This window comes from Strix uralensis, chromosome 1 (assembly GCF_047716275.1).
Source record: "Strix uralensis isolate ZFMK-TIS-50842 chromosome 1, bStrUra1, whole genome shotgun sequence".
Taxonomy (NCBI): Eukaryota; Metazoa; Chordata; class Aves; order Strigiformes; family Strigidae; genus Strix; species Strix uralensis.
This window is the reverse complement of record NC_133972.1, coordinates 107,297,392-107,323,163: the sequence shown is the minus strand read 5'-3', so window position 1 is coordinate 107,323,163 and position 25,772 is coordinate 107,297,392. Positions and strand designations below refer to the sequence as shown.

Here is a 25,772-nt window from a genome sequence, read left to right as displayed (position 1 = left end):
TTACTAAAACAGTAGCTTCATTTTTGAAATTCAGAAACTATAGTTCTAGACTCACAGATTCACTGCACTTAAAATAGAGGATTTTTTTCTTTGTGAAAGTGTTAACATTCCTATTCTTTGTTCATATCTCTGTACTGATGATGATTAATGAAGAGATATATAACTACTAGATAATTAATCAAGCATTTGGCGTTACGTGTGTTAAGAGAAGAATAATTTTTTCAAAGTTGGTGAAATACAGCCCCAGCTGGACTACTGTGTTCTTAGCATATTTCATGTATTCTTCTGCACTTAATGTTTTCTTCACAATTACTATCAATCAGCCTTTTACCTTTAACTCTATCTATTTTACAGGAAAGACGAAAGTTTGGTCCATTGGGCTGGAATATTCCTTATGAATTTAATCAGGCAGACTTCGCAGCCAGCGTGCAATTTGTTCAGAATCATTTGGATGATATGGACATTAAACGTGGAGTGAACTGGAGCTGTGTTCGCTATATGCTTGGAGAAGTACAGTACGGTGGCCGTGTAACTGATGACCTTGACAAAGCATTGCTGAACACGTATGCAAGAGTGTGGTTCGGAGAGCATATGTTTAGTGAAAAATTTTGTTTCTACAAAGATTATGTTATTCCAAAAGGGAAAACAGTTGAAGACTATCTCCAGTACATAGAGCAATTGCCAGTGATTGATACACCTGAGGTAAAATATTTCAATATATTAAAGGGAGTTTTTGTCAGATAAATGTTACTCAGGTATATTTTCCAGAGCCATGAATGTATAGGTCAAGATTAGCACACAGACCATTATAGTGGGTATCTAGTGTAGATCTGCTGACCAGAAAGGGGTAGATGAGGCCTTCTTCAAACAATTGGAAGAAGTCTCACATTCACAGGCCCTGGTCCTCATGGAAGACTTTAACGACCCTAATTCTCTGCTGGAAAGGTGATACAGCAGTCTGATGTCATTGTCAGGTCACTCCTGATTACTTTTAAATGGTCATGGTGATTGAAAGAGGTTTCTAAAGAATGGAAGATAGCAAATATCACTCCAGTCTTTGAGAAAGGAAGAGGAAAGATCTGGGGAACTAAAGGCTGGTCAGGCTCACCGCAGTCCCTGGGAAGGTGCTGGAGAAAATCCTGTTGCAAACCATTTCCAAACATAGAAAGGACAAACAAGTGATTGAGAGTAGCCAGCATGGATTTGTGAAGAAGAAATTATGCTTAACCAACCTGTTGGCCTTCTACAATGAGGTGACCACCTTGGTGCATGAGGGGAGAGCAGTGGATATTTTTTATCTCAGCTTTAGTAAGGCCTTTGACGTTACCTCCCATAACATCTTTATAGACAAACTGACAACATATGGGTTAGATAAGTGTGCTGTGAGGTGGTTTGAAAACTGGCTACATAACCAACCCCGGAGGGTTGTGATCAGTGGCACAAAGTCCAGTTGGAACCAGGTCACTAGTGCTGGCATGCCAGGGGTCAATAGTGGGGCCAATACTCTTTAACATCTTTGTTAATGACCTGGACGATAGGGCAGAGTGCACCTTCAACAAGTTCACAGGAGATACAAAACTGTGGTTGATAGACCAGATGGTTGTGCTGCTATCCAGGGAGATCCAAACAGGCTGGAGAACTGGGCAGAGGGGAATGTCATGAAATCTGACAAGGGGGAATACAAATTCCAGCGTTGGTTGTTGTGGTAGACAACTAGCTGACCATGAACTAACAATGCACTCTCAAGAGGCCCACTGTATCCTAGGCTGCATTAGGAAGAGGGCGGTGATCCAACAGGTTGAGGGAGGTGATCCTTCCACTCTATTGAGGACTGGTGAGACTATATCTGAAGTACTGTGTCCAGTTCTGGGCTCCCCAGTACAAGAAAGATATCGACTTACTGGAGTGAGTCCAGAGCAAGGCCATGAAGTTGATTAAGGGATTGGAACATCTGTCATATGAGGAAAGGCTGAGAGATCTGGCAATCTTTATCCTGGAGAAGAGGAGAGTCTGGCAAGATCTTATCAATGTGTATAAATGCCTGTTGGGAGGGTGTAAATATGGAGTCAGAGTCTTTTTGATGGTACCCAGTGAAAGGACAAGAGGCACTGGGCATAAATTAAACAGGAAACTCCATCTGACAACAAGAAAACACTTTTTTGCAGTGAAGGTGGTCAAACACTGGAAGAGGTTGCACAGAAAGTTTGTGGAGTGTCAATCTTTGTAGATATTAAAATCCCAGCTGGACACCGTGCTGGACAGCCTGCTCTAGCTGACCCTGCTTGAGCAGGTGGTTGGGATTAGATGACCCTCAGAAGTCCCTTCCAAACTAAACTATTTTGTGATTTTTCAGTTCCGTATGGGATTGAGCAGACATGCGAACTGAGAAATAATGAAAACTAAAAAAAGCTATATGGTCTCATTTTGATGGGGTAGGGTGCAGGGTGGTTCCTGGTTGCAACCACTGTTATATGCCAGTGTGTGTATACTGCAGTGGTCACATTAATTGGAGGACTGCAACTTTCTGCTCCCTCTAGTACAGGCACATGTGATGAAGTTAGTTAAAATTGAAACAGAAGTGAATGCCCTGGATTTCTGTCTCATTGCTATTAAGTTGATAAGTACCTTTGGAAGTAAGTTCTATTAAAATTAAATAGACAGGACTGAACAGAAAACCTGGTTTTCTGTTACTGATAATGTGCTGTGTGAGAAAGTGAGAAGATGCCAAGGTCATAAAATAAACTTGAAAAGTTTTGTATCTCTGAAGATAGTGAAAGCAGAATGCAAGGGTATTTCTGCTGGCAGTGATGCACCTTTTCCAAGTGAGGGTAAATGCAGCCATGATAATGCACCAGTGGGATCCATCTGAGCCCAGCTAATGATGTGGTTCCTATCAGTGTGTGAACCTTGACTCTCTCAGATTTCAGGTGCTACTTTCATGGATCTGCTCTTCTAAGCACTTGGGAACCTACCTCAAAATGTTGCAATGTATTTTTAAAGTATTTTGATGCCTGTAAAAAATCTGTAAGTATGGATTGATGTAGGGGAATTTTACCTTTGACTTTTATGTAAATAGGATCAAGTCCAGGAATGCAAAAATCTTTTTCTCCTTCACATTTTCGCAGGTTAGGAAGAAAGCTATGACTTTCTTCTGTCATTCCAAAATCTGTCAAAATTGCTCATGGAAACCTTTAACCTTTTAATCTCCCAGTCTTCTTTGTTCCACAAAGGATATTATGCTAGTCAAAACACTGTATCTTTGTTTCCTCCCCTTTCCATTTTTGGTTAAGAAAGAAAGACTGAATAAGTCTGATTGCTGTATCCTTTCTCTTTTGATGAAATTTCAACCTCTGATCAGAATAAACACTGACTTCTGAAGAGGGCTATTGAACTCAGCAATCCCTTTGAAAATTACTTTGATTTCAGAGGGGTATAGAGCTTTAGCAATTGGTTTTGAGGATTTATCAGGCTAAAAAGAACCCTGAAAGACAGAATCAAACATCCTCTTTCTAATCAAAATTCCCACAGATTTTGAATAAAAAAGAATGAGAGATTGGACTCCTTGATTAATATACAGGACATCCAGGATACTGGTCCAGCCACTACTTTACTACTCAGGTTTCTTTGTTCTTATTCCTTCATACATCACTTGCATAAAAACATAGGATCAGAGTTGTCTCCCACGTATCATCCCTGTCCTTGGTAATATCACACCAATTTTGAAGTTAGCCCTTGGACGAGCACTACAATTTACATTCACAATAGCAGATTTTTTCGTGTTTCTAACTTAGGCATTGCCATAAAATCCGGTAGAACAAAAAGAAACAAATCCTTATTGTGCAAAAAGCAGAAAAGAGGTATGTCCAAATGTGTATTTCATTCCATATAGAATATGACTGTAATAAAAGGCATTGACATTTGCACTTTTTACAGCTCTAAATATTCAGGTTGAGTAAACCATTATGTGTAAAACATGTTAAATCTTACTTGGAATCTAATTCCATGATAGTTACAGTCACAATTCTCTCACACGCAGTATTAGGTCTGTAGTGTGTTCTTTGTTCTGTTGTATGGATCAGATTCACAGCTGGTGTAAATCAGTGTAGCTTTGCTGTCTTTGACACAGATGCAGCCACTTATATCCCTTGTCTCTGAGTTTCTAGATTTGCAAGCATAACAATATTACATATGGCCCTTTTAATTCTGTCCTCAGACTATGTAAATATTGGTTACTAGAAGTCTCTTCTTGTAATATGCCAATTCTAATGTAAAATATGAAAACATGAAAAATGAGAAAAAGGAGATTGCTTTGCTTTGATGCCCAGTTTGAGGGCAAGCCTTCCTCATTGTTGGATCAGTGGTTCAAAATTTGTAAGAGATAGTTAATAGATACAACTAAATGAGGGCTTGTGAAATAAGCCACAGTACAATTCCTCCTGGAGAAGAGTTGCAATTGTCAACCTGACAATTATAGACTTACTGATATTTCAGTGGAAGTTTCTGAGAAAGCTATTGTCATTCACACAAAGGGCAGCTTTGCAGTAATTCTGTGCTAGCTGTATCTTAAATGAAATAATTCAATTTTGGAAGAAGCGAATGTAAGGAGTGGGAAACTTAAACCAAAAATAGCTAAACCATGAAATATCCTAAATATATCACCAGTCATAAAATCTTTAGGTACTTCGAATATGGGCAGTGTTTTATTCACTGTGCTGCATGCCTTATAAGCCTAAGAGACTGAGTAAAACAAAATGTGTTAGAAATGGTAGTTGGTCTGATTACTAGAGGCATTTATTTGAGCTGGTAGAACAGCAATAGATCTGTAGAGACAGAGATATTGGTGAGGGGTCAGTGTCCACATCATGTTTCCAAAAAGCTCTAGTCTGAACCAGTAGAAAGGAATTAGTTTGTACCCCCCGATAGCACTCCACAGCATGATCCAGAGCCTGTTATGTGAAGATAATCAGATCGGTTTAAAAAAACCCCACTCATATGAATGAAAACATTATTGTATATGCAGCCTGTGTTAATGTTTTTGTGTAATCTGGGCTTCATCCTTGGCCAGTTAAATGGGTGTACTTCCACTGACCTATTCTTATCTGTTGTTTTATAGAGCTGAGGATTTTCTTCCTTGTTTATCCATTTTCATGCATTCTTGTATTGATATAATTTTAGAAGGACAATTGCAAAATTTTTTCCTATTTTTTTCCCTTTTGCTTTAAGGTATTTGGACTTCACCCTAATGCAGATATAACTTACCAGACTAACCTGGCTAATGAGACATTAAGTACAATAGTGAGCATCCAGCCCAAAGACAGCAGCACTGGAGGAGGGGAAACCCGAGAAGCAGTGGTGCAGCGTCTTGCTGATGAGATGCTAGAGAAGTTACCTCCAGATTATAACCCTCATGAGGTATATGCTGCTTTATAGATACAGATGTTTTATGTATGTATGTATGTACATGTTTTATGAGTTTTATTGTGCTGCTTAAATTTAACAGGCTCATGTTTTAAAAAGCTCTTAAAATTACGCATAGTGTTTTATAAGTCTGCTTTGGTTTGTTATCTAAAATATTCCTACATCAGAAACATATTTCAAATGCCATAGTCCACTTAATTGGTCACCTTAACTCAGAAGAGCTATTAAAGACTTCAGAAAGTTCTTGACCTCCTTAGTATCTTAAAGAAGGACGCCGGTGTCTCTTTCTGAAGGGTCAGTGATCTTATAGTGGTTACAGCTTTCTATTTACCTACTCTGATTATGATACCACCATTATGAATAATTAATTTTATCACTGACCTTTTCATGGCCCAGATTTTTTGGAGTTTGAGCCTTAACAGATATATTTGTCAATCTTTTCTTGCATTTTTGATTAACAGTCTCATTAAATGGAAAAATCCGGCATAAAGCACTCTTGCATCAGTTTGTAAGTAGGATCTCATGTCTTGCCATGTGTTTCATGAACATAACTGTTGAAACACCCTAATTTCCATGATTTTATTATTTACAATTCAGTTTTGCACTGATAGTACTTTTTTTCCCTGGTTGCAGTCCAAGCTTGTAGAATGCCCAGTGTGCCATATTGCAACTTGCTATATACTTTATTTTCTTCTCTGGCCAACTTAGAATGTCCACTTATGTTACAACCAATAGTCTTGAGGCCGTGGCAAATTTCCTGTCTTCTGTTCTCTTATTCATCTCAGATTCAGTATGTCTTGTATAAATAGCCTCTTTTGTACTGTCGTAATTCAACTCAGAGGTTCTCTTTTCATTCCCCTCTTGGCAAGCTACTTACAATCTGCAACTTTTTTTGTGAGGTTTCCTAACAGTTTTTTCCATATAGTTATTTTTCCATCCATCCTTGCTTGTGTCTCTCTTTTTTTGTCACCTGCTTATTGAGTGATTCCCAGCGATGGTATATAAATAATTTACTTGTAGAATTTGATTTGGAATGGAGTCAGTTTTCTAGTTTTACATTATTATTTAATAACAAATAAATATTAAAAATAGCAAATAAAAGGAAATGTTACAAGTATAATAATTAATAACATTTAATTCGTAATTTAATAAATTTAATAATTTACACCTTGGATCTACAACTATAATCTATACCTTGGATTGTTCTCAGTCCTTCTCCCTTATCCTTCGTATCAGAGTAAAGCTTCTTCATAGAACTAGTTTCTTCTAGTTTTATTTAGGTCCTTAGAAATATTTATTTTTCATTCTGCAAAAACAATAGAATACCGAATGCCTGGGTAGCATATATGGCTTTGCCATATTTGTAATATATGTATTGAGCTAATTTTTTCCAATATACTTGCTAAATCCTCCAAAGGAGTATTTCTTCATTTCCTTGTTAAACTGCCAACTTTTTTCCTCCTGAAGAATTTGTAATACCTAGAAGCCATCAATAGTACTGGATTTTATATTGTAACCAGAGGGTATTCTTGCCCTCAGATTTTACCCCTGGGAAATTTATGCAGTGCCTTTTAGTCTTGTAAAATGCACACATACTTGTTTAATCCATATTTCACTTCTAAATGGTTTGGACAAATACTATTTTTCTCTGGCATTTCTTCTGTTTAATCTTGGTCTCATTCACTCTCATTCATTCTTGGTTTATTCACTCAGGTTATCCAGACAAAACACACATAGAATAGGCCTCCCCTTTTCAGTCACTTCCTTGAGTGTCTTAGCTTTGGAGACAACCAGTTATGCAGCCAGGAGCTGTAGTAAAGGACAAAGAGTCTGGAGGGTTTATTTTGGAAGTTCCACCCTGCACTCTTAACTTGTCTCTATTTTACTACTGCATTTGGATACGATACATACTTTTCCATTTGACTGTATTAAAAAATCACCACCAATTGTTTTCATTACTGTTTCACTCTCATCATCCAATAGTATATGACAAGCTATTATATTTTCTCATGATCTGCCAATTACACATGCAGGTTTTTATTCTCTTATAAGCAATAATCTTTATAATGATGCTCACAATTAGATAGTTCTTTACTTCTGCACACTTCTCTGACATTTTCTCTGAACTTCAGGGAAACCTCTTTTGCTTTAATTTGCTTGACAGCTGTTCTCTTATGATTCAAATAAGGAGATTCATGTTTATACAGGACAAAACAGCATTAGGTATTAATACTCTAGCATCAGCTTCACCCCCTGCTTCATTCTTACAGGCACAGTCAGAGGATGTCCTGTTGGTTCTACTTTTTCCCTCTGTATTTCTTGTAAATGTATTCTGAGCTCAGGATGTAAGTTTGTTTCATTCTTTCATCAATTAGTGTAGATAACACCTCCTCCTGGTGATTTTTAGTTTTCTCAGGCTCTGTACATCTTGCTCTGTGAACTGCACTTCTCTTTGATTAATCACACCATTCTATTTACACACTGTTTCTTCAGTCCTCATTACTGATGGATGACATTGTACTTTTCCACAGAACCATCCAAAAATTGCACTTTGTTTCTGTATCATGGTAGGCATTCCTTTGCTCTGAGTATCTACAGAACATCATCTGGTCATTTTCCCAGAGTTTATTATTGGTAATAATGTGTTCCTCTGTACATCTGTTTGGCTGTGTCAGCTGCACTACAACTTCAGATTTTACTTCTGCAGTGTTACAAGATTTGACATGATTTCTTGCAGTTCCTGATTCTTCAATATTTCCTTCTTAATTTTGCCTAGTGTATTTGCCCTTTCTCTTATTCTCTAGATTTTAGAACTCATTTGGGTCTTCACCAATGCTTTCTTTGTTGGAGGGGAATTTCCCTTTTCTGCCATTAGTGCCCAGTTCCACCTCTTTGCTACAGTTGTTTATGTGTCAGGAGTGTGGTCACCTCTACAAAATAAGCAAAAAATCTGTATCAAATATGTTTCTCATTGAACTGAAACTCTGTTATTCTGGAACCTCTTAGAAAGGGTGGAGATGGCAGGAGTAAGCTCCAAAGAAGGCCACATTTTAAAATGAAAGTTTGCATAAACTGACAAAAAAAAGTCTAAGATACCAAAAGAAAAAAAAAATATTATGTCAACTAACATATAACTAAGAGTTTCATTAGAACAGAAAAGAAGGGAGAGTTTAGATGTTCTCTGAGGAAAGAAGCAACAGAATTTAGCATAAGCTACAATATAATAAGCAAATAAAATTAAGCTTGCAAGTATACAGAGAGAAATAGATAATGTAATTATTTCCTGTGATGTCTGAAAAAAAGAGAGTGAGATGAGTTCTGTTGTTTGTCAATTTAAGTCAACATTTGGTAGTTCAGGACATTATTACCTATATTCAGGACATTATTAGTTTAACAATCCTGAAACAAATAAAACTAATATGCTAAATTCTAAGAGACTGAGGGAATGTGTCAAAAAAGAGTTCCTGTGCATGTGTCATTGGATAAGAGCAATAAAAAGAAAAATATTCATTAGTCTTAGCAGTGCAGCTTGGGTTTCCTTTTAGAAGAATATGGTGCTCCACTAAGGCCACGATGTGGTAGTCTTTGGAAATCCAGTTATAGAGATACTATCTGTGGGGAAAAGGAACAAAAAATTGAGGAAACAAATTAAGGTAATTAAAAGCAAATACTCTTCAGGGAAAGTAGCAGGTGCCTTTGCTAGCTTTGATCAGTTCTTGTGGCTCCCTTTAGAAAGTGTGGAGTGGTTTCCTCAGAGTTAAAACCCCAACAGAATAGATTAGGGACAGATGGTACTGAAACCTTTTGCTGACATTCAGAGCTCTGGATTGTACTTTCTCTTGATACACTGTGAATCCAGAGAAAATTCAGGCTGTCGCACAGCGGCCTTCATTTCTCAATTACTAGCCTTTGGCAATGACTTTGGAACCAACTTTCAAAACAGGGCAACCATTTTACCCCATGATATATGCTGCTTCTTTTGTTGTTGTGTTCTTGTAACACTTCCTCTCACCAGTCAAATAACAGATGCAATGTCCACCCAAAAGACTATAAACAAAACAAGTCAATTCTGCATGCTTTATCAGACTGCATTTTGACATAGGTGATGGAAAAGCAAAATAAAGCTTCCTCTTGACCTAAAACTGTCTTCATTTTTCTCACTCTAAAGGCAGAGGCAGAGTAAGAATTTTGCTTTCATGACCCCTTTTGCTTTTGGGTCTTGCCTCACAGGTAGCAGAGAGATTAGTGGTAAAATGATTAGGTCCAGTCAGTCCATGTGAGTGAAGATAAATGCAAGAATAAATGTCAGTCTGTCACACACAGAGGTTTATAATGAAAATGATCCTTGCAGCTTGAAAAACAGCTTGCTAGGGAATAGACATGGAGACATTCCAAAGATACTGCACTTTGCTGGAGGTTGGCTTTTAACCCAAGTAGCAATGGTATTTTCCTTAATAATTTTTTGGTAGTATTGATTTCACCTTATCCTCCACTAAGGCGATGACTACATTAGTGAGAATTGCATGGGAGTAGTAGTTCATCTGAGGACCCCAGCCCCGCATTAGATGTTTTATTGGGGAAATTACTTTGGTCTAACTCTAGTCTGGGACTGTAGGCTGAACACCCATTAGTGGTTGGAGTATGTTAGACTCCCTGAAGCATATCTTTTGGGATAGTTTAATTTGAAGCTAAGCCAGTTTATGTGCCTGAACTCTACTTTCCAGTGCAGGTTTTTTGCTACAAAAAAAAAATCTGTGGTCTGAACTGAAACACTAATGTAGATGTTTTTGTAGGGTGTCTCTGGTTTACTTACCAACCCTATCAGATATGGTGGTCAACCAGCTCTAGAACTTCAGCTTTTCTACATATTTCACTGCCCACTTCCTTGTATACAAAAGGGAAGTAGTCCTTGACATCACCTGAAAAGAGCTGTGGCTTGGACACACCTTGAGCTTGTCTTTCTTATGCAGGCCTCTTATTTAGACCATCTCACAGAATGATGGACTTCCATTTTTTCTGCTGATAAAGAGTGTAGCCAGTAACCAAGTCTAATTGAAAATAATAGCATTTACTGAAAATGATAAGCAGTTACTACTACAGTAACTCGATCACTGATCATTAAATGGCATGAATTCAGCAACTGCTTTTCTGCTGAATGTTGTATAAAGTATGTGGTGACAAAGAAGTTTGTGACCTGAGGACAGCTAAGAAATGTGCATAGAGAAATCTGACACAGTAGAGATATGCATTACAAAATCCATTGCTTCATTCTTAAATCACCTTGTTTTATGTTAGATGACAGCTGTTTGAATAATGAAAAGGAGATATTGTAAGTGGGCTTTATGGAATTAGTATATTAATTTCAGAAAGGCTATATTGGCTAGGGAGTTTTGTCTTCTGAGTTTTTTTCTGTCAGTCAGTATCCATCTCTTTATGTCATAATAAATACAGCACTGAAAGTAAGTCATCTGATTGCTTGATAAGAATTCTAATACAAAAACAGTCAATCATACCTCAGAGCTGGTATTTAAAACTAATCTTAACAGCAAGATTTCCAAGAAAGTCACTGTGTTACACCTAGTAAATCTCACTGCACATCAGGATTGATTTGTATACAATAAGGTAGGAAGCATGTAATTTTTTTCATTTTTCATATCAAGTTATTCTTGGTGCTCCAGGCTGAGTGCTGTGAACGTACATAGGATGGATTAATAAATTTCTGCATTATTGGTTCGCTCCATTATTCAGAACATTACAGGTATTTTTGTAGATGCATGAAAACAAATCAGAAGAATGTTTAAATTCTGAGAATTCACTAGTTAAATAAATTGCATGATTATCAGTACAGTAATGTTTTAGAATATTTATTTAATCTTCTCTTTGCAGATTGATGAATATCAGTATTTTGGACAATAACCCTTTTAACAATATCTTCCTTACAATTTTTCCTTAAATGGGAGAAATTCTTCCTCTAAATGATCCCCCAAAGGGATCACAGACTAGAAAATTGTATTTCTTATTTAAAGGATAAAATGCATGGACTATATTCTATATAATTCCTTTCTTATTAGTGGCATGCACTAGACTTCTAAGTATTCTGGGAAAAAAAAAATCAAACTATTTTTTTTCTTTTTTGGCAAGAGGGAGGATTATCAATTCCTGTGAAATTTTCAGAAAGCAGAAGCTTTTCCTGGATTTTGTATGAAAAATAATGAGAATACTTCATTGTGTAAATTATCCAAAAAGAGTTTATTGTCTCAGCTCTAGTCTTGTGATAGCTGATTTTAGTCATTTTATTCTCTTTTACAGGAAGAAACACATTAACTCAGCCTGTAAAATGAACTGTCACACTGCAAAGCATTATCATAATTGGCTGGCACCTATTTCTTGGACATTCTGTCTGACAAACTCGTGGGTCCTTGTGATTAAAATATGATGAATAACCTTGCTGATAGCTGTCTCCCAATGAGAATAGCATATAAAGTTGAAAAAGAGTACTTTATTGGGCTTGGAGTTGAAACTTGAGAATTGGAAATTGTCAAAGCATTTACTGATTTATACTAGCACTTATAAACACTCAACTGCTATATTATATTCATATTGCAGAAACTTGTTATTCAGTGCAATAATAAGATCTTTAGTACTGTTTACTATGTGTATATAATGTATGGTATGCATAATAATGTATACAGTGAGATATATGAGTGTATCTGGAAAAACACAAAGCAAAATCCAGTGGACTTCTGGCCTTGATGAAAAAGCACGCATTATACCAAATCTTGTGGCTTCTACCTGACTGAAGTAGAATTCCGATGATATTCTGCTCTTTGAAAAAATAAACTTTCTAACTCTTTCTTCATCTTTTGTTAGTAAACTCAAAACAGGCTCTTAAATTATTTTAGCAAACTGATCCAATGGGTCAGCTCTTTTATGGTAGATTAATGGCCATATAGGTATCTGGATTTAGGATCTTGTTTTACTGTTTGAGATCTCTTTTTGGTTCCAGAGTCCCCTTGCAGAATTTCACCTTCAGAGGGAAGGAGTGACTATAGCAAAGATCAGGGTTCGGGCTGTTTCAATGTGGAAGATGATACATGTGGCTGAGTGGTGGAGCGTACAGAGAGAAGGCCATTGGCTTTCTGAAAGCCAAGTCATAGTTGGGAAAAACACTTGAAAGTCTTAAAAATTAGTAATTCTGGTACTATGTGAGGTCTAGGCACCATGATTTCTGGAGGTACCACTAAATCCTCTCATACACTGTTGTAGACAGTGATCTTTGATATAATGAAACACACAGTGTATGTCTGAAGCATATTGTATACACATCATATGCTAAAGTGAGACAGGGAGTGCTTTTGCTACTGTTGCTGTGACACGTCCTTAAGTAACATAGACAATTCTGTTTTGAAAATGTTCTCTGTTGAATATGAGTGAAACTGTTATTCTTAAAAATTAAGGAGGCCAAATGCTTCTACCTACAAAATGGTGCACATAATGGTGCAACAGAGTTCTGTGGCATCTGTATTATTCCGGGAAATCTTGCCTCTCTAGTAGTGCATCCATAAGCACTTGTCTTATGAGCAAGTCACGTGCTATTGGAAGTAACAGCTTTTATATATCATTGGGCTTGTTAAGTTGAACCCCATATGTAGCATTATTTCAAATCAGCAGAGCAAGAAGAGGTGAGAAAGTTCACCTAGCACAATTTGGAAATATGAAGAAGTTACCATCAAACATGCTTTTGTATAGCATGTGTTTTTTTTTTTTTTTTAAGATCTAAGACCCTGCAGCCTAGCAAGGACAGAAGGAAGTGCTGTGTCCCTTCAAAAAGAGGGAACTTTCCCTCCTTAGAATGATGGAGGAGCTCCTTTTGGTAAGCTAATGAGTCACAGTGTGCTAAATCTTACAGTTGGCACAGAACTTGAATGGCCATCTGTTACATAAAAGTTTCTTTTCTCAGGAATTATGCGATACAATTGAAAAAGCATCCTTTGCTTTCAAAAATGATTGCATGAGAAACAGGAGATTAACTTCTATAATCGTTGCACTATTCTTGTTTAGGTGAAAGCCCAGCTTCAAAAGATGGGATCTATTCAACCCCTAAACATATTTCTCCGTCAAGAAATTGACCGTATGCAACATGTTATAGCAAGAGTTCGAACTACACTGACTGATCTCAAATTGGCTATCGATGGTAAGTTACAGTATTAAAAATCGTACTAATTAAGATACAATATTTATTACTAATGGTTGCTCATACTATATAACTAAATAAATATTTCCCCTCCCTTCCTCCCTTTCTACCTCTCTCTCTTTTGTTCTCTCTCTCCCCCATTTTTTCTCTTTTTCTCTCTCTTTATCATATGACTAATTCTAGCCCTTAAAGCCTCCTGACTGCTTCTCTAAGGACACTCCACCTTAATTTATTCTGTATGCATGTGCTCCAGTATTGCAGTTCATGTCCCACAGCACTACTACACTTCTGTGATACTCTCTAGGATCTCTACAGAGCTCAGAGGAGCTGAATTGCATGATTAGGTCCACAGGTCATGTGCCACAGTAATTTATGAAATTAAGCTGAGACGTAATGATATAGAACAAGGTAGAAGTGTTGCTACTAAGTAATTGAGAGACAGGGCACACAGGAGGCCAGGTGGTAAAAACTCTAATTTAAGGTGAGATTTGCAATGTTCGTGAAGCTGGTTACACCAAATAGAATGTCTCTAAATGGAAGCTGAAGTGAGTGGGAGTGCCAGTCAAAAGAGAGTGATAGGATTCTTCTTTTAGCCATCACAGGAGGTAGGCAACAGCACTCTGTATCTCTCAAAGACAGGAGTATTTGGCTGAAAGCGAGCAATGGTGAATGTAGTTAAAATAAAACAAGAGTATGGGCGACTAGAAGCAGATGGAAAATTTGATAAGAAAAGGAGTGAGAAAAAAGAGGGGATGATGATGTCTCCTTTTTGTTTTCACTTCCCATTTTGCTCATCTGCAAGAGTTGAAATATCTAGGAAGGAAAGTATACTGTTGCTCAGCCAAACTTCTTGAATTAACAATAAATGAAGCAGGAACAGTTCATTTCCACTAGTTAAGGTCTCACTCAAGTCTGCTGCTCTTCAGCAGAGAGGCAGAAAATATCTGAGACAACTGTCTCTGCAGGGAGAAGGTCAGAGTACCTCAAAGCCAGCCCCTTCTGATATAGGTGATGGCAGTACTGTGATCTGGCTTACTGGTGTTTTCCAGTTTGACAATAAGTCTTTATGAAGGGAGATTTTTTTAATTTCTCTTTTTGTTACATAAGAATCAAGAGGGATTTTTTTCTTATCATTTGTATGATACACCGAGGCAAAAATGCATGCTTCAGAAATATCATGCCTATAATCTGAATATAAGAAAGAGGTTCGTAAATGTACCCAAGGCTAATTAGCTTCCATATCCTGTAACAACCTATGCTAAGATCAAGCTGGAAGAAACAATTGTCCTCTGTTTCAATACTGAGTGAAAAGTTCCCTTTTATATGTGCATAGAGTTGCTTTTCAAGTAAATTAAAATAATGTTTTCCATCCAAGAAAGTATTAATCTTTCCTTGATTGTGATAGAGGGGTGGATAAGTAACATAATTTATTTGCACTTAGTATTCAGTTCCACAGTGGGCACAGTCCTCTACCAGGTGTTTAATCAAGTTAATGCTGTAACTTTTGTTCAGTCCTCTAAAACATTACAATTTTCTTAGGGACAGGCAAGTTAAATATCGTGAAAAATTGCTCTGAAAACAAAATTGGATGTATAGTTAACAATAACTATTAATGGCTTCTCGCAGATTCATGATACATCAAATGCATGTGGTAGACTGTTAATTAGGGTATGGGAAGAATATTTAGGCACTCTCTCTTGCGCCAGTAAGGGGGAAAACCCCAAACTCTCTCCTACTTGATTCTCCCCCAAAACTAGTCAACTCCAGTCTCAGATCATCTGAGGTCCAACTTTTTCTTTACGATGAGGTAAACTGATCTGCCTGCTCAAACAGGACATGTGAATTTTGACATCTGCCCTGGTCATACATCTGGCTCTGGCTTCATGAACCTACTAAAGCCTGAGCACCTGCTTATAGCAGATCTAAATTTTCAAACAGATTTTGTGTTTAAGAATATAATGCATCTTCATGTTGTGTCATGTAGCTTTGTGAAAGGAGGTCCAAATATTTGATTCTGCAGGTTGGATGTGAATAGATGGACCTTGTAATTTTGCTGTTGCTCACTGAGTTACATTTGAGGTAATATAAAGCCCTCCTCAGTGAGACCCCATGTGCAGCTGAACATGAGGGATGTTGAGGGAATTAGCAGAGACAGTTTTGTCCCTCTGTCCAGAGGGCAGATTAAGCAGTGTTCAGCTTTTGGGAGGGGTGAGGATGCTCAGCATGTGTACAACACGTTTGTTGGCATCCATGCCCCGCAAGCCTTCATCTCCACCAATAAACTTTGCTGCCCAGAGGGCCACTTTTTTTGGATCAAATTGTAATAATTAGATTGTAGCTGGACTTTGTACTCTCAGTTATGTCCCAACCATTAGTTCTGTTTTAATTACTTATTGATTGCACAGAATTTATTTCACAGTTGGTATAATACAGAGCTTCACATAAATCAGAAAACAGCAATGATGATTGTCCTCTCAAGTGACCTAAATAGAGGCTATGTTCCAAATAGGGAAATATTTTTAGAGACAAGGAGCAGTAAGACATAGGGCTTGAACTGAAACTCCAGATCCTAATGGGTTATGAACATCAGATCTTGAGTCCCTGGGAGAAGGTGACCATATTCTTTGTAGGACAGTATACGAGCTATAGAGTTCCTGGGTATGTGCCTTATTTTCCTCCTGTGGAAGCATAGAGGCTTCTGGCACAGAATACTAAAGCCCTAGCTGTTTGTTGGAGAGTGTGCACTTCAAACCCCCTCTCACACTAACGGAGATAGTGTCTTTAAATGCAGTAAAATCTAATGACCCATTCAGTTATTCCTAGTCTCATAGAGTTTGTTTGAGTAGAAGGGAACTGAATGTGGCCTGTCTGTGGGATTGGGGGTGGTTCTCTTTATTTGTCCATGCACTGAGGTAGGAGTGGTAAGCGTTTTGATGTGTCTTCTGTTGGTGAAAAATGTGAGAAGAGAGATTCTGAGGGAGATATCCCTAGTCCCACGGGAGTGGCTTTAATGAATCTCAGCAGTGGAGCATGCTTATAGTAGAATTGGAAGTGGATATTGAATCCTTGGCAATGGAAATAGGCACAGCTTTTAATTTTGTTTTATTTCCTGATTTTTTTTAACCTACTTATCATGCTGTTTAAGGGCTTGTCATGAAAGAAACAAATGCTTAATTTATTTATGAGCATATCTAGATTCTAATTTGGTCATAAAACTGAATCCACTTGGCATTTGTTTCGGGTACCTTATAGCTTTGTATTTTCAAATTAATCCTTTGGAACTGCCTACTTCATGAATAAGTGAAGGATTTGTTATCCTTTCATGTCATATATGTGCCACATGATCACAGAACTCCTGCTGCTACTTGTGCAGTACTTGCAGTTAAGAGAGAGAAGTCCTTTTCCTGTTAACATATTTCCTGAGAATACAGCAATCCCTCTAAAAGCTTTTACATGACTTGTAATGTGTAAAGATTTGTTTCCACAGGCCCAGAGTTTTTGTTCCTTACATTTTTCTTAGTACTTGCAAGACAATTACCTATGGGAGCCATAAACCCAACATAGAAGGCAAAAGAAGTGGAATCAATACACCTACCTACTTCAGAAGTCATCATGGCATTTGTCATGGAGAAGCTCTACCAGGTTTAAGCAAATTTTCCACTGCAACTACAATAAGGCACCCCTCATGTTACAAAGCTAGCATATTTCTATACATGTAATGCACACCATACATAACTTACATGCTAGAGCTCGGAAAAAAACCCCACAGATTGGTCTTATCCTACACTGAAAGAGAGGGCAATCAGAGCTTTTGGAATAATAGTATCAGGAACAAGGATATTTCTAAGGGGAGATGGGATGTTGCTATTTGCCCTCTTTTTACCCACACAGATGTATACCATGTGCATGTTCTTTAAATGACGCATAGGTTATATACATGAAAACTCATTAAAATTAATACACTAGCATGTTTCAGGTATATGTTTATGCCAGATTGAGAAGTGTGAGAAAATACAGGTGAGATCATTGAGACAGAAGGTATTGGAGAGTAAAAAATTAGGCATTTTTGTATGTGTTTCTAATATTTTTGGAAGTTTATAATTCAGACAAAGCTGAATAATAACTGTTAATGACAAGGCCTTGAGGAATACTGGTGTATTTCACTAGTTTCTGTACATCTCAGTCATCTATTTGCTACCTTATTAAAAACTATTTCATTACTTGCTTTTAGCTCCTCACCATCCTTATACTACATTGCTAACCAGCGTGCTGGCCTTAGGTGTTTCCTTGTTGTCATTCATATAAGAATATGTTGAAACACTCAGAACTTCATGTAGACATGAGGTAGCATATAGTTCTACGTATATAATAGGAATCACTTGGAATTCCTACATCATCTACACAAACTCATGTGTTAAACCCCTGAAAGAATAAGATAAAGATTCACTATTTTTTTCCAACTCAGGAATACCATGATCTTGACAGTAGGGTTTACATCACATTGCTGCAAGGAATTTCTGCTCATTGTGTGTAGCACCTTACAAGAGGGATATAAATGAACTCCAAAAGAGCCAAAAGAGGTGGCTGAGAATTTATTCTAATCTGTCTGCTGAAAAACTGAAGCTCAGGAAACTAGTCTTGCCAGAGTGCACAGGAAAGGTAATTTTGCATGAAAGGAAGGAGCCCACTCAGTCTCACTGGCTGGCTAAGTTCTGTTTTGACTCATGGTGCTTTAAGACTGCTAACGCTAACACAATTTTAGTTTGGCCTGCTGACAATGGTAACAGACTTATGGACTGAAAGATCTTGGGGTCTTATCTTACTAATTCTTACAGTGTGTGTGTGTAAGGCTTGTAGGGATCATCTGTGTATGCCACTTTTGGATGAGGATTTTATTTGAAGATGATTAAGAGCACTCAGTGAGGACATTAATGGAATGTAACAATGGGGAATTCATTTGAGGAATGGAGGGGATGAGTCTAGTATGTCTTGTGGTGTAGTTACTCTTGGCTCAGCAGCTCTCATCCATTATTTACTTCTCATCCTGATAAGAATGCCAGAATGCCTTCTGTTGTCTTTTACAAAGTGTGGCATGTTGTTTCTGGACTTCTTAATAAGTGCTGTGTATGCCTGCCATGATGCTAGCCAGGACAACTATTTAGAAACACACATTGCACATTTAGGACAAACTGCAGAAAACAGTTTATCTGCCTGTTCTATTATCCTAGCTCAGGGTAGTGATTTGTATAACTTTTTGGGAGGTGTGCATGGATTTTCATCTTCAAATTATTGCTTTAAAATTTTTATTTTCAGTACTTTGGTGGGTGCAGCCAAGTGCATTTAGTACTGGAGCTGGTAAGTTTTCAGAACAATTTGCAAGGTTACTTTCAAATTGCCTCCTTACTGACTGAAGGAATTAGCTATTGCAGACAATCTAGGATTTGTGAGCTGAAAAATCACATGCTACTCAAGTTTCTCAGTTCCTTTCTTCACTCCTGACTTAAAGAATTAAACCAGAAGATTCTACAACAGAAAAGGAAGGTGGGAAACAAACAGAAAACAGAACAGGGACAAAGGGTAGTTCCAGCTGGAGAGAATACCACGGTCTGCAAGTAAAAAACGGAGAGAGTGTTTGCAGGACTCAGCTGCCTGATTTACTCTTCCTGCTCTGGAGATCAGGAGCAAAAGGAGGTGATAAATTGTGGAGGGCCTTGGCATTAAAACATCATGGTGGACTTAAATGAGGTTCTGAGAGCTTCCTGGGAATCATCTCAAAATGCTGAAGTGCCCAAGTGCTGCAAGTGAAGAAAGAGGGAACTACCCAAAGAACTGCCTGAAGCAAAGAAATTGACTTCTTTCAGCACAGCAATGGTGGTCACTGAGCTGGCAGAAACATACTAAAGCTTGCAAAAAAAAAAAAAAAAAAAAAAAAAGATTAAATTTGAGGTATGGGGAAACATACATTAGCTTTTATTGTGTTTATCTAGTATTCTGTATACCTTGTACCTTTGGGTGGAGTAATAAATAATGCTTTCTTTGGGAAAGCACAAACAAGTTAGCTGTTGCCATAAGGCAGAAAGGAGGAAAGTTTATGAAGTTACAAGCAAGTTAGGATTTTCTCTTCAACATGTTCAACAAAGAAGAGGGAGTTGCAGCTTGGTGGTGGAGGCAAAGAGTGACTAGTCCAATAACCTGGTTACTTGGGAGGTAAGCTTGAGTGGGGATTAAAGGCTGAAAATATCAACTTCTATAGTTGAAACTGTGAGTCAAGAATGGATTGATGCTTTCACTGAGCTTTTTCTGCTGTGTACTGTTAAGGCTAGCTTAACAGACTCATTGTCTAGCAAGCTTAGTCCTCAAGGGATAGTCTCCAATCCTATTAGAATGATGTCAGCTATTGGCAAACTGTACTTGATGGAGAAACTAGCTTCTTCTCATCTCATTTATATCCTACATAATTATTCTGGTTATTCTTGATTCACATCTGTGCCTGTGGGAAGAGAATCAGTCAGTGGATTGAGGCTTTTTTTGGTTCATGTTGGAGTTTAAGATCCTTCCTTTGTTCCTAAATTTATCCACTCGTTTAAATGAGATATGCACATTTTCTAGTCCAGATACAGGCTTTCCTAAATGTGAAATTCAAAATGTAGATCCAAATTTTACAAATTGCACAGTTTTCAGATTCATCTTGTGGTAGTTATGGTAGTGAAAAGGGGCAACTCCATAAAATAATACAAGGTCCTGATGTCCATTCAAAGCATTATACCTATTGAATGAATCACCCTAAAACCAGATAAATTTAAAAGAACAGACTATTTACTTTAATTAGCAATAAAAACTAGTTATTCTCAGAACTGAGTAGGTTTATTTGGCTTATTCACTACACAGCAATTGGATAGATTTAGATGTGGTTTAGAAGTGATGTGGTATAAATTTAGGACAATGGAAAAGGAGAATCCTGATTTCCAAACTGTGTATACTGTGCAAACAGTATGGTTACAGTACATATTATTTTTGAAGCATGGAAATACCCTAATGTCTTTAACTGACCTGACCTTTCATCAGTCATTTTCAGATGGGCTTTATTCCATTCAAGAAAGGGAATATCTGAAGTAAAGCCCAAAATAACCAAGTTATAAACAGCTGACTTGTTTCATCCATAGAACATTCAAGCCTGTCATGTTAAGTTCATAGGACATTCAGTCTCTTCATATGGTAACCAATGCTCTGAGCCTCTCAGAAGTTAAATATAAGAAGCCTATGGTGTTGTGCTGCTCCATCAATTTATCAAATATATTTTTTCAAATACCTGTATCACCTTTCTCCAGAAAGATGCCATTATTTTTCTCATGTGTTACTAATTTTATTTCTGACAATTATTTTATTTTTTAATATTTTTATTGGAGTATTTTAGCTGCAGGAATGCATCCCAGCACCCACAGATGCCATTTAGTGCTGAAATTCAAGCACTGTATGCCTACTGCCAGAAATGACACCCACTCACTAGGAATATTTATGCAGCTATATGGGCAAGGCCAGAACTGTGAACATACCTCATCCTCAAGAACACTCTGGCTTAGCGTTCCCAGCAGCTGCTCTAAGTCATAACGGGAAGACATCCTAAGAGATTTCACCATGCTTTGAGACAGAGACTGGTTGTATCTCCCTACTTGAAAAACTCCATCCTGGCCACAAGAATAAGGAAGAAAATGTGGCTCTCTCGCAACCCTTGTTGCAGGAGAAAGTTGGCTGCATCAGCCCAAAAAAGTTGGCTGCATCAACCTGGAAACAAGAAAGAACCAGAGATGAAATAGTTCTTTCTTCGTTTGGATCATAATGATCCCCAGGGGGATCCCCAAATGGGATGTTCTTCACTTGTTTTCTGCCTTCACTATGGTTACTCCAAAGTTGAAACCAACATGTGTTGCATGATTTTTTTCCACTTTTTCTACCTCCAGAGGGTGAATAGACTGTATGGTCTAATATTACATTTTTCTAGGCAGAAGGGAGATGACACAAAGTGGCTTCACTCTTAAATGTTGGTGCTCTTGGTTATACGTTGGAGAAGATTTTTACCCCAAGGTTTATTACTTGTGTTTTAAAAGACTTAGCTATCCCCAAACATGATTCTGAACCTGACTACAAGCCATTATAGAGAATGCAGGTGTATTGGGTTTGTGTGGCAAGGTTTTAATAGTGGGGGGGGCTACAGGGATGGCTTCTGTGAGAAGCTGCCAGAAGCTTCCCCTATGTCTGATAGACCCAGTGCCAGCCAGCTCCAAGACAGACCCATTGCTGGCCAAGGGTGAGCCTATCAGCGACGGTGGTAGCACCTCTGGGATAATGTATTCAAGAAGGGGGAACAGCAACAGCAACAGCAGCCAGAGACAGGAGTGAGAATATGTGAGAGAAACAATTCTGCAGACACCAAGGTCAGTGAAGAAGGAGGGGGAGGAGGTGCTCCAGGTGCCAGAGCAGAGATTCCCCTACTATGGTGAGGCAGGTTGTGCCCCTGCAGCCCATGGAGGTTAACGGTGGAGCAGATATCCACCTGCAGCATGTGGAGGACCCCATGCAGGAGCAGATGGATGCCTGAAGGAGGTTGTGACCCCATGGGAAGCATGCTCTGGAGCAGGCTCCTGGCAGGACCTGTGGACCCGTGGAGAGAGGAGCCCACGCTGGAGCAGTTTTGCTGTCAGGACTTGTGACCCCATGGGTGACCCACGCTGGAGCAGTCTGTTCCTGAAGGACTGCACCCCATGGAAGGGACCCACGCTGGAGCAGTTCATGAAGAACTGCAGCCCATGGGAAGGACTCACGTTGGAGAAGTTTGTGCAGGACTATCTCCTGTGGGAGGGACTCCACGCTGGAACAGGGGAAGAGTGTGAGGAGTCCTGCCCTGAGGAGGAAGGAGTGGCAGAAAAAATGTGTGATAAACTGACCATGACCCACATTCTCTGTCCCTTTGCGCCACTGGAGGGGAGGAGGTAGAGAAATTGGGAGTAAAGTTAAGCCCAGGAACAAGGGAGGGGTGGAGGGGAAAGTGTTTTTAAGATTTGGTTTTATTTCTCATTATCCTACTCTGATTTAATTGGTAATAAATTAAATTAATTTTCCGCAAGTTGAGTCTTTTTTGCCTATGACGGTAATTGGTGAATGATCTCCCTGTCCTTATTTCGACTCACAAGCCTTCCGTTATGTTTTCTCTCTTCTGTCCAGCTGAGAAGGGGATTGATAGAGCAGCTTTGGTGGGTACCTGGCGTCCAGCCATGGCCAACCCACCACTGCGGGATAGGCAGTATTTTTTAATATTTGCAGTTTTGTAAAAGTTGTTGCATTTGTTGCACAAAAAGAGGTGTGTATAAATGAGAGCAGGTCATTTACCTGCTAGAAGAAAATGAAGCCTATTTGCCATTGAGGTATAGTAGAAAGTACCAGATTTGCACACACTGTTATACAAGTGTTTAGGGTAGCCACTGCATTCTTCTAAATGGATGGTTGGTTTCTGGATGTTCTTCTCCATCCCCTGAACTAGGGACCTGCCAACCTCAATGGAAGGAAGGGATATGAAATACTTACTTATTACAGGCCACATTTCCATACAGATATGTTTGGATGGGCCACAACTCTTGTTTGCAGTCACCCAGAGCACCTCTCTTTCCTTTACATAGTCTGTGGTAGAAGCCACCTAATTCTGTTTGGTATCTCATGTAACCCTTGTGGCAATTACAGCACTTGTTTGTATGATGATGCATTGAACATTGGTATTACATGAACATTTAATTGGAACAGGGGCTACCAGTCCAGTTTCTACAATTTAAAATATTTTAGCTGTAATAAACAAGACCACCTGAGGCCATGTGCCAGCTCTCAATACTATTGAGAGTACAAACTGATAAGATGTAGGAACTTCTGGCACATGGAATGGTGAGTGCCACTGAAAAATCATTGTGTTAGTAAATGTCAATATTTTAATGGAGGCAACAGTACTATGTATGGAATATGTGAGTATACACTGCTACTGCCAAAAAAATATATAAAAAATCTTGCCTCTAGGTTTATTCTACGTACTGCTTTCCCGCTGGGAATGGTGATAATGGAAATGTACAAAGTTATCATTAATAACAGTGAATTTCATGAATATAATCACTGTCAGTACATGCTTAGGATATAGATGAGTTAGTTACACAGTATATCTCTATCATTGATCATGTATGTGGGAACCATTAAAATATATAAAAAAATTTTAAATGATTAATCACATTCCAAACACAGTGTGAATATAATGAATATAAATATTATGTGTGAGGGAAGACTTGTTTAAAAAAAAATCTTTATTTCTGATCAAAATAGCAGAAGAAATATCATTTATCTTGTCACCCTTAACAGTGAATCAAGTCTCATAAGTTTGAGCAAATTAACTGCAAATTGATAAGACTTTAGTGCAACAGGTGTGCAATTAAGGCGCAACAAAAGAGGGTTTATTAGACTCAGAATGTCATTTGGAAGTTTTAATTGCCTTTGCAAGCTAGGGGAAAGTTCATTCTCAATGTTTTACTTATCTTCCAGGAACCATAATTATGTCAGAAGAATTGCAAGATGCTTTAGATAATATGTATGATGCTAGAATTCCAAAACTATGGTTTAGGATTTCCTGGGAGTCAGCTACTTTAGGATTTTGGTTTACTGAGCTTCTTGAAAGAAACCAGCAGTTCAGCAGCTGGCTGCAGGATGGCCGACCAAATCAGTTCTGGATGACAGGATTCTTTAATCCACAGGTAAGACTGCCAGACTGATCTTTCTAACTCCTGTGTAACAGTTAAATTAGACCTTGAGAGAACTTCAGGCTGACTCAATCATGACTATATGAAGTGTAATCTAAATTCAATTTTTAGCATAAATGTAGGATAAATTAACTTCAACATCTATTGAAGAAATTTTTGCCATACTCAAATAACATTACTGAACTAAAGGAATGCATCTTCTGGTTGCTTTAATTATAGTGTGGAAATTGGGTAAATACATCTTTTCACATTTCAATTTTATCCTCCTTTTTTCCCCTCTGTTACAGTAATCTGTTTTTCATTCATTGTATGAAAATCCCTTTGAGTACAAAATAAGGTAAGTTTCAATACTTTGACATAGGAAGAAGCGATTTGGCCTTGGCTTTGGTTTCCTTGAAATGGAAGGTTTGTTATATATACAACCCCAGAATTGTGCCAGGCTTGGTCTGCAGAGACATTTAAAAAATACAGCCTCTCACCTGCACCATCTAAAATAAAATCCTGGCACAAAATGAAACACAAAAAAAGGGAACAGCTGAGAACAGAGTTAAAATAAGTGAAGTATACATACCTGGATGATGTGTAGTTTCTTTGCACAGCTATCCACATTCATTAAAGCTTTTTATGATTCACAGATGTTTGGGGGAATTAGGAGTTGTGGAAGTGAGTCACTGTGAGAGCATCCAGCCAACAGGTTTCTGTGAAGCCTTAGCAAAAAGCTATTTTAAAGATCTATTTTAATCTCAGTCCTTGTTAGCAATGCAAAAGCTAGCTGAAACAGCTGCCTAGAATAGAGAAAGCAACAGTGGCAAATATTCTCTAGGACTACTGCTGGGAAATATCCATCTGTCATCTATCCTGTCTGTGTCAGCTGTCTGCTGATACCACTTTATAACATGGAAGTGTGCTTACAGAATCCCTGAGCAAAGGCTTCCCAAGCAAAATTATGAGGGAGAAGGGTAGGAGTTTTAATAATATGATTATACTTCCATACTTGGTTTATTAGCAACACATTGATAGTGGCACTCTAAAATATTCCCAAGTAACTTTTACAATGATCAGGCTCAATGCAACCCTAATACGCTTTTGGTTTTGTTGGTGTTTGCTTTTGCACTACAGATGAGCAAGAGCTGTTACAGATTTTGTACTGGACATTTTAGCTGGCTTTTTTGTGCTTTGGGGTTGTGTCAGTTCTGAAATTTTGCCAGCCCAAATTGGGCATCCTACTTTTTTTTGGATACATACATCTGGATTTCTCAAAAAAGCTGCCAATTATAACCAGAGTAAAATGTCCTTAAACAAGCTGTGACCATAGTAAGTGAGAAAGCCTCCAGAAATACAAAAATTAAACACTTCATAACACATCGTTCTAGAAG

The 25,772-nt window shown here is 38.1% G+C and overlaps 1 protein-coding gene across 1 annotated transcript in view; it reads left to right on the top strand.

The window, feature by feature from the left end:
• Positions 1-25,772, top strand: part of LOC141946479 (dynein axonemal heavy chain 5-like) — a 166,861-nt gene that overhangs the window by 135,856 nt on the left and 5,233 nt on the right. Inside the window, exons 71-74 of the mRNA XM_074876324.1 lie at positions 355-702; positions 5,224-5,412; positions 13,480-13,612; positions 24,182-24,390. Coding sequence (XP_074732425.1) covers positions 355-702; positions 5,224-5,412; positions 13,480-13,612; positions 24,182-24,390 — 879 coding nt within the window. The remainder of the gene's footprint in view (positions 1-354; positions 703-5,223; positions 5,413-13,479; positions 13,613-24,181; positions 24,391-25,772) is intronic.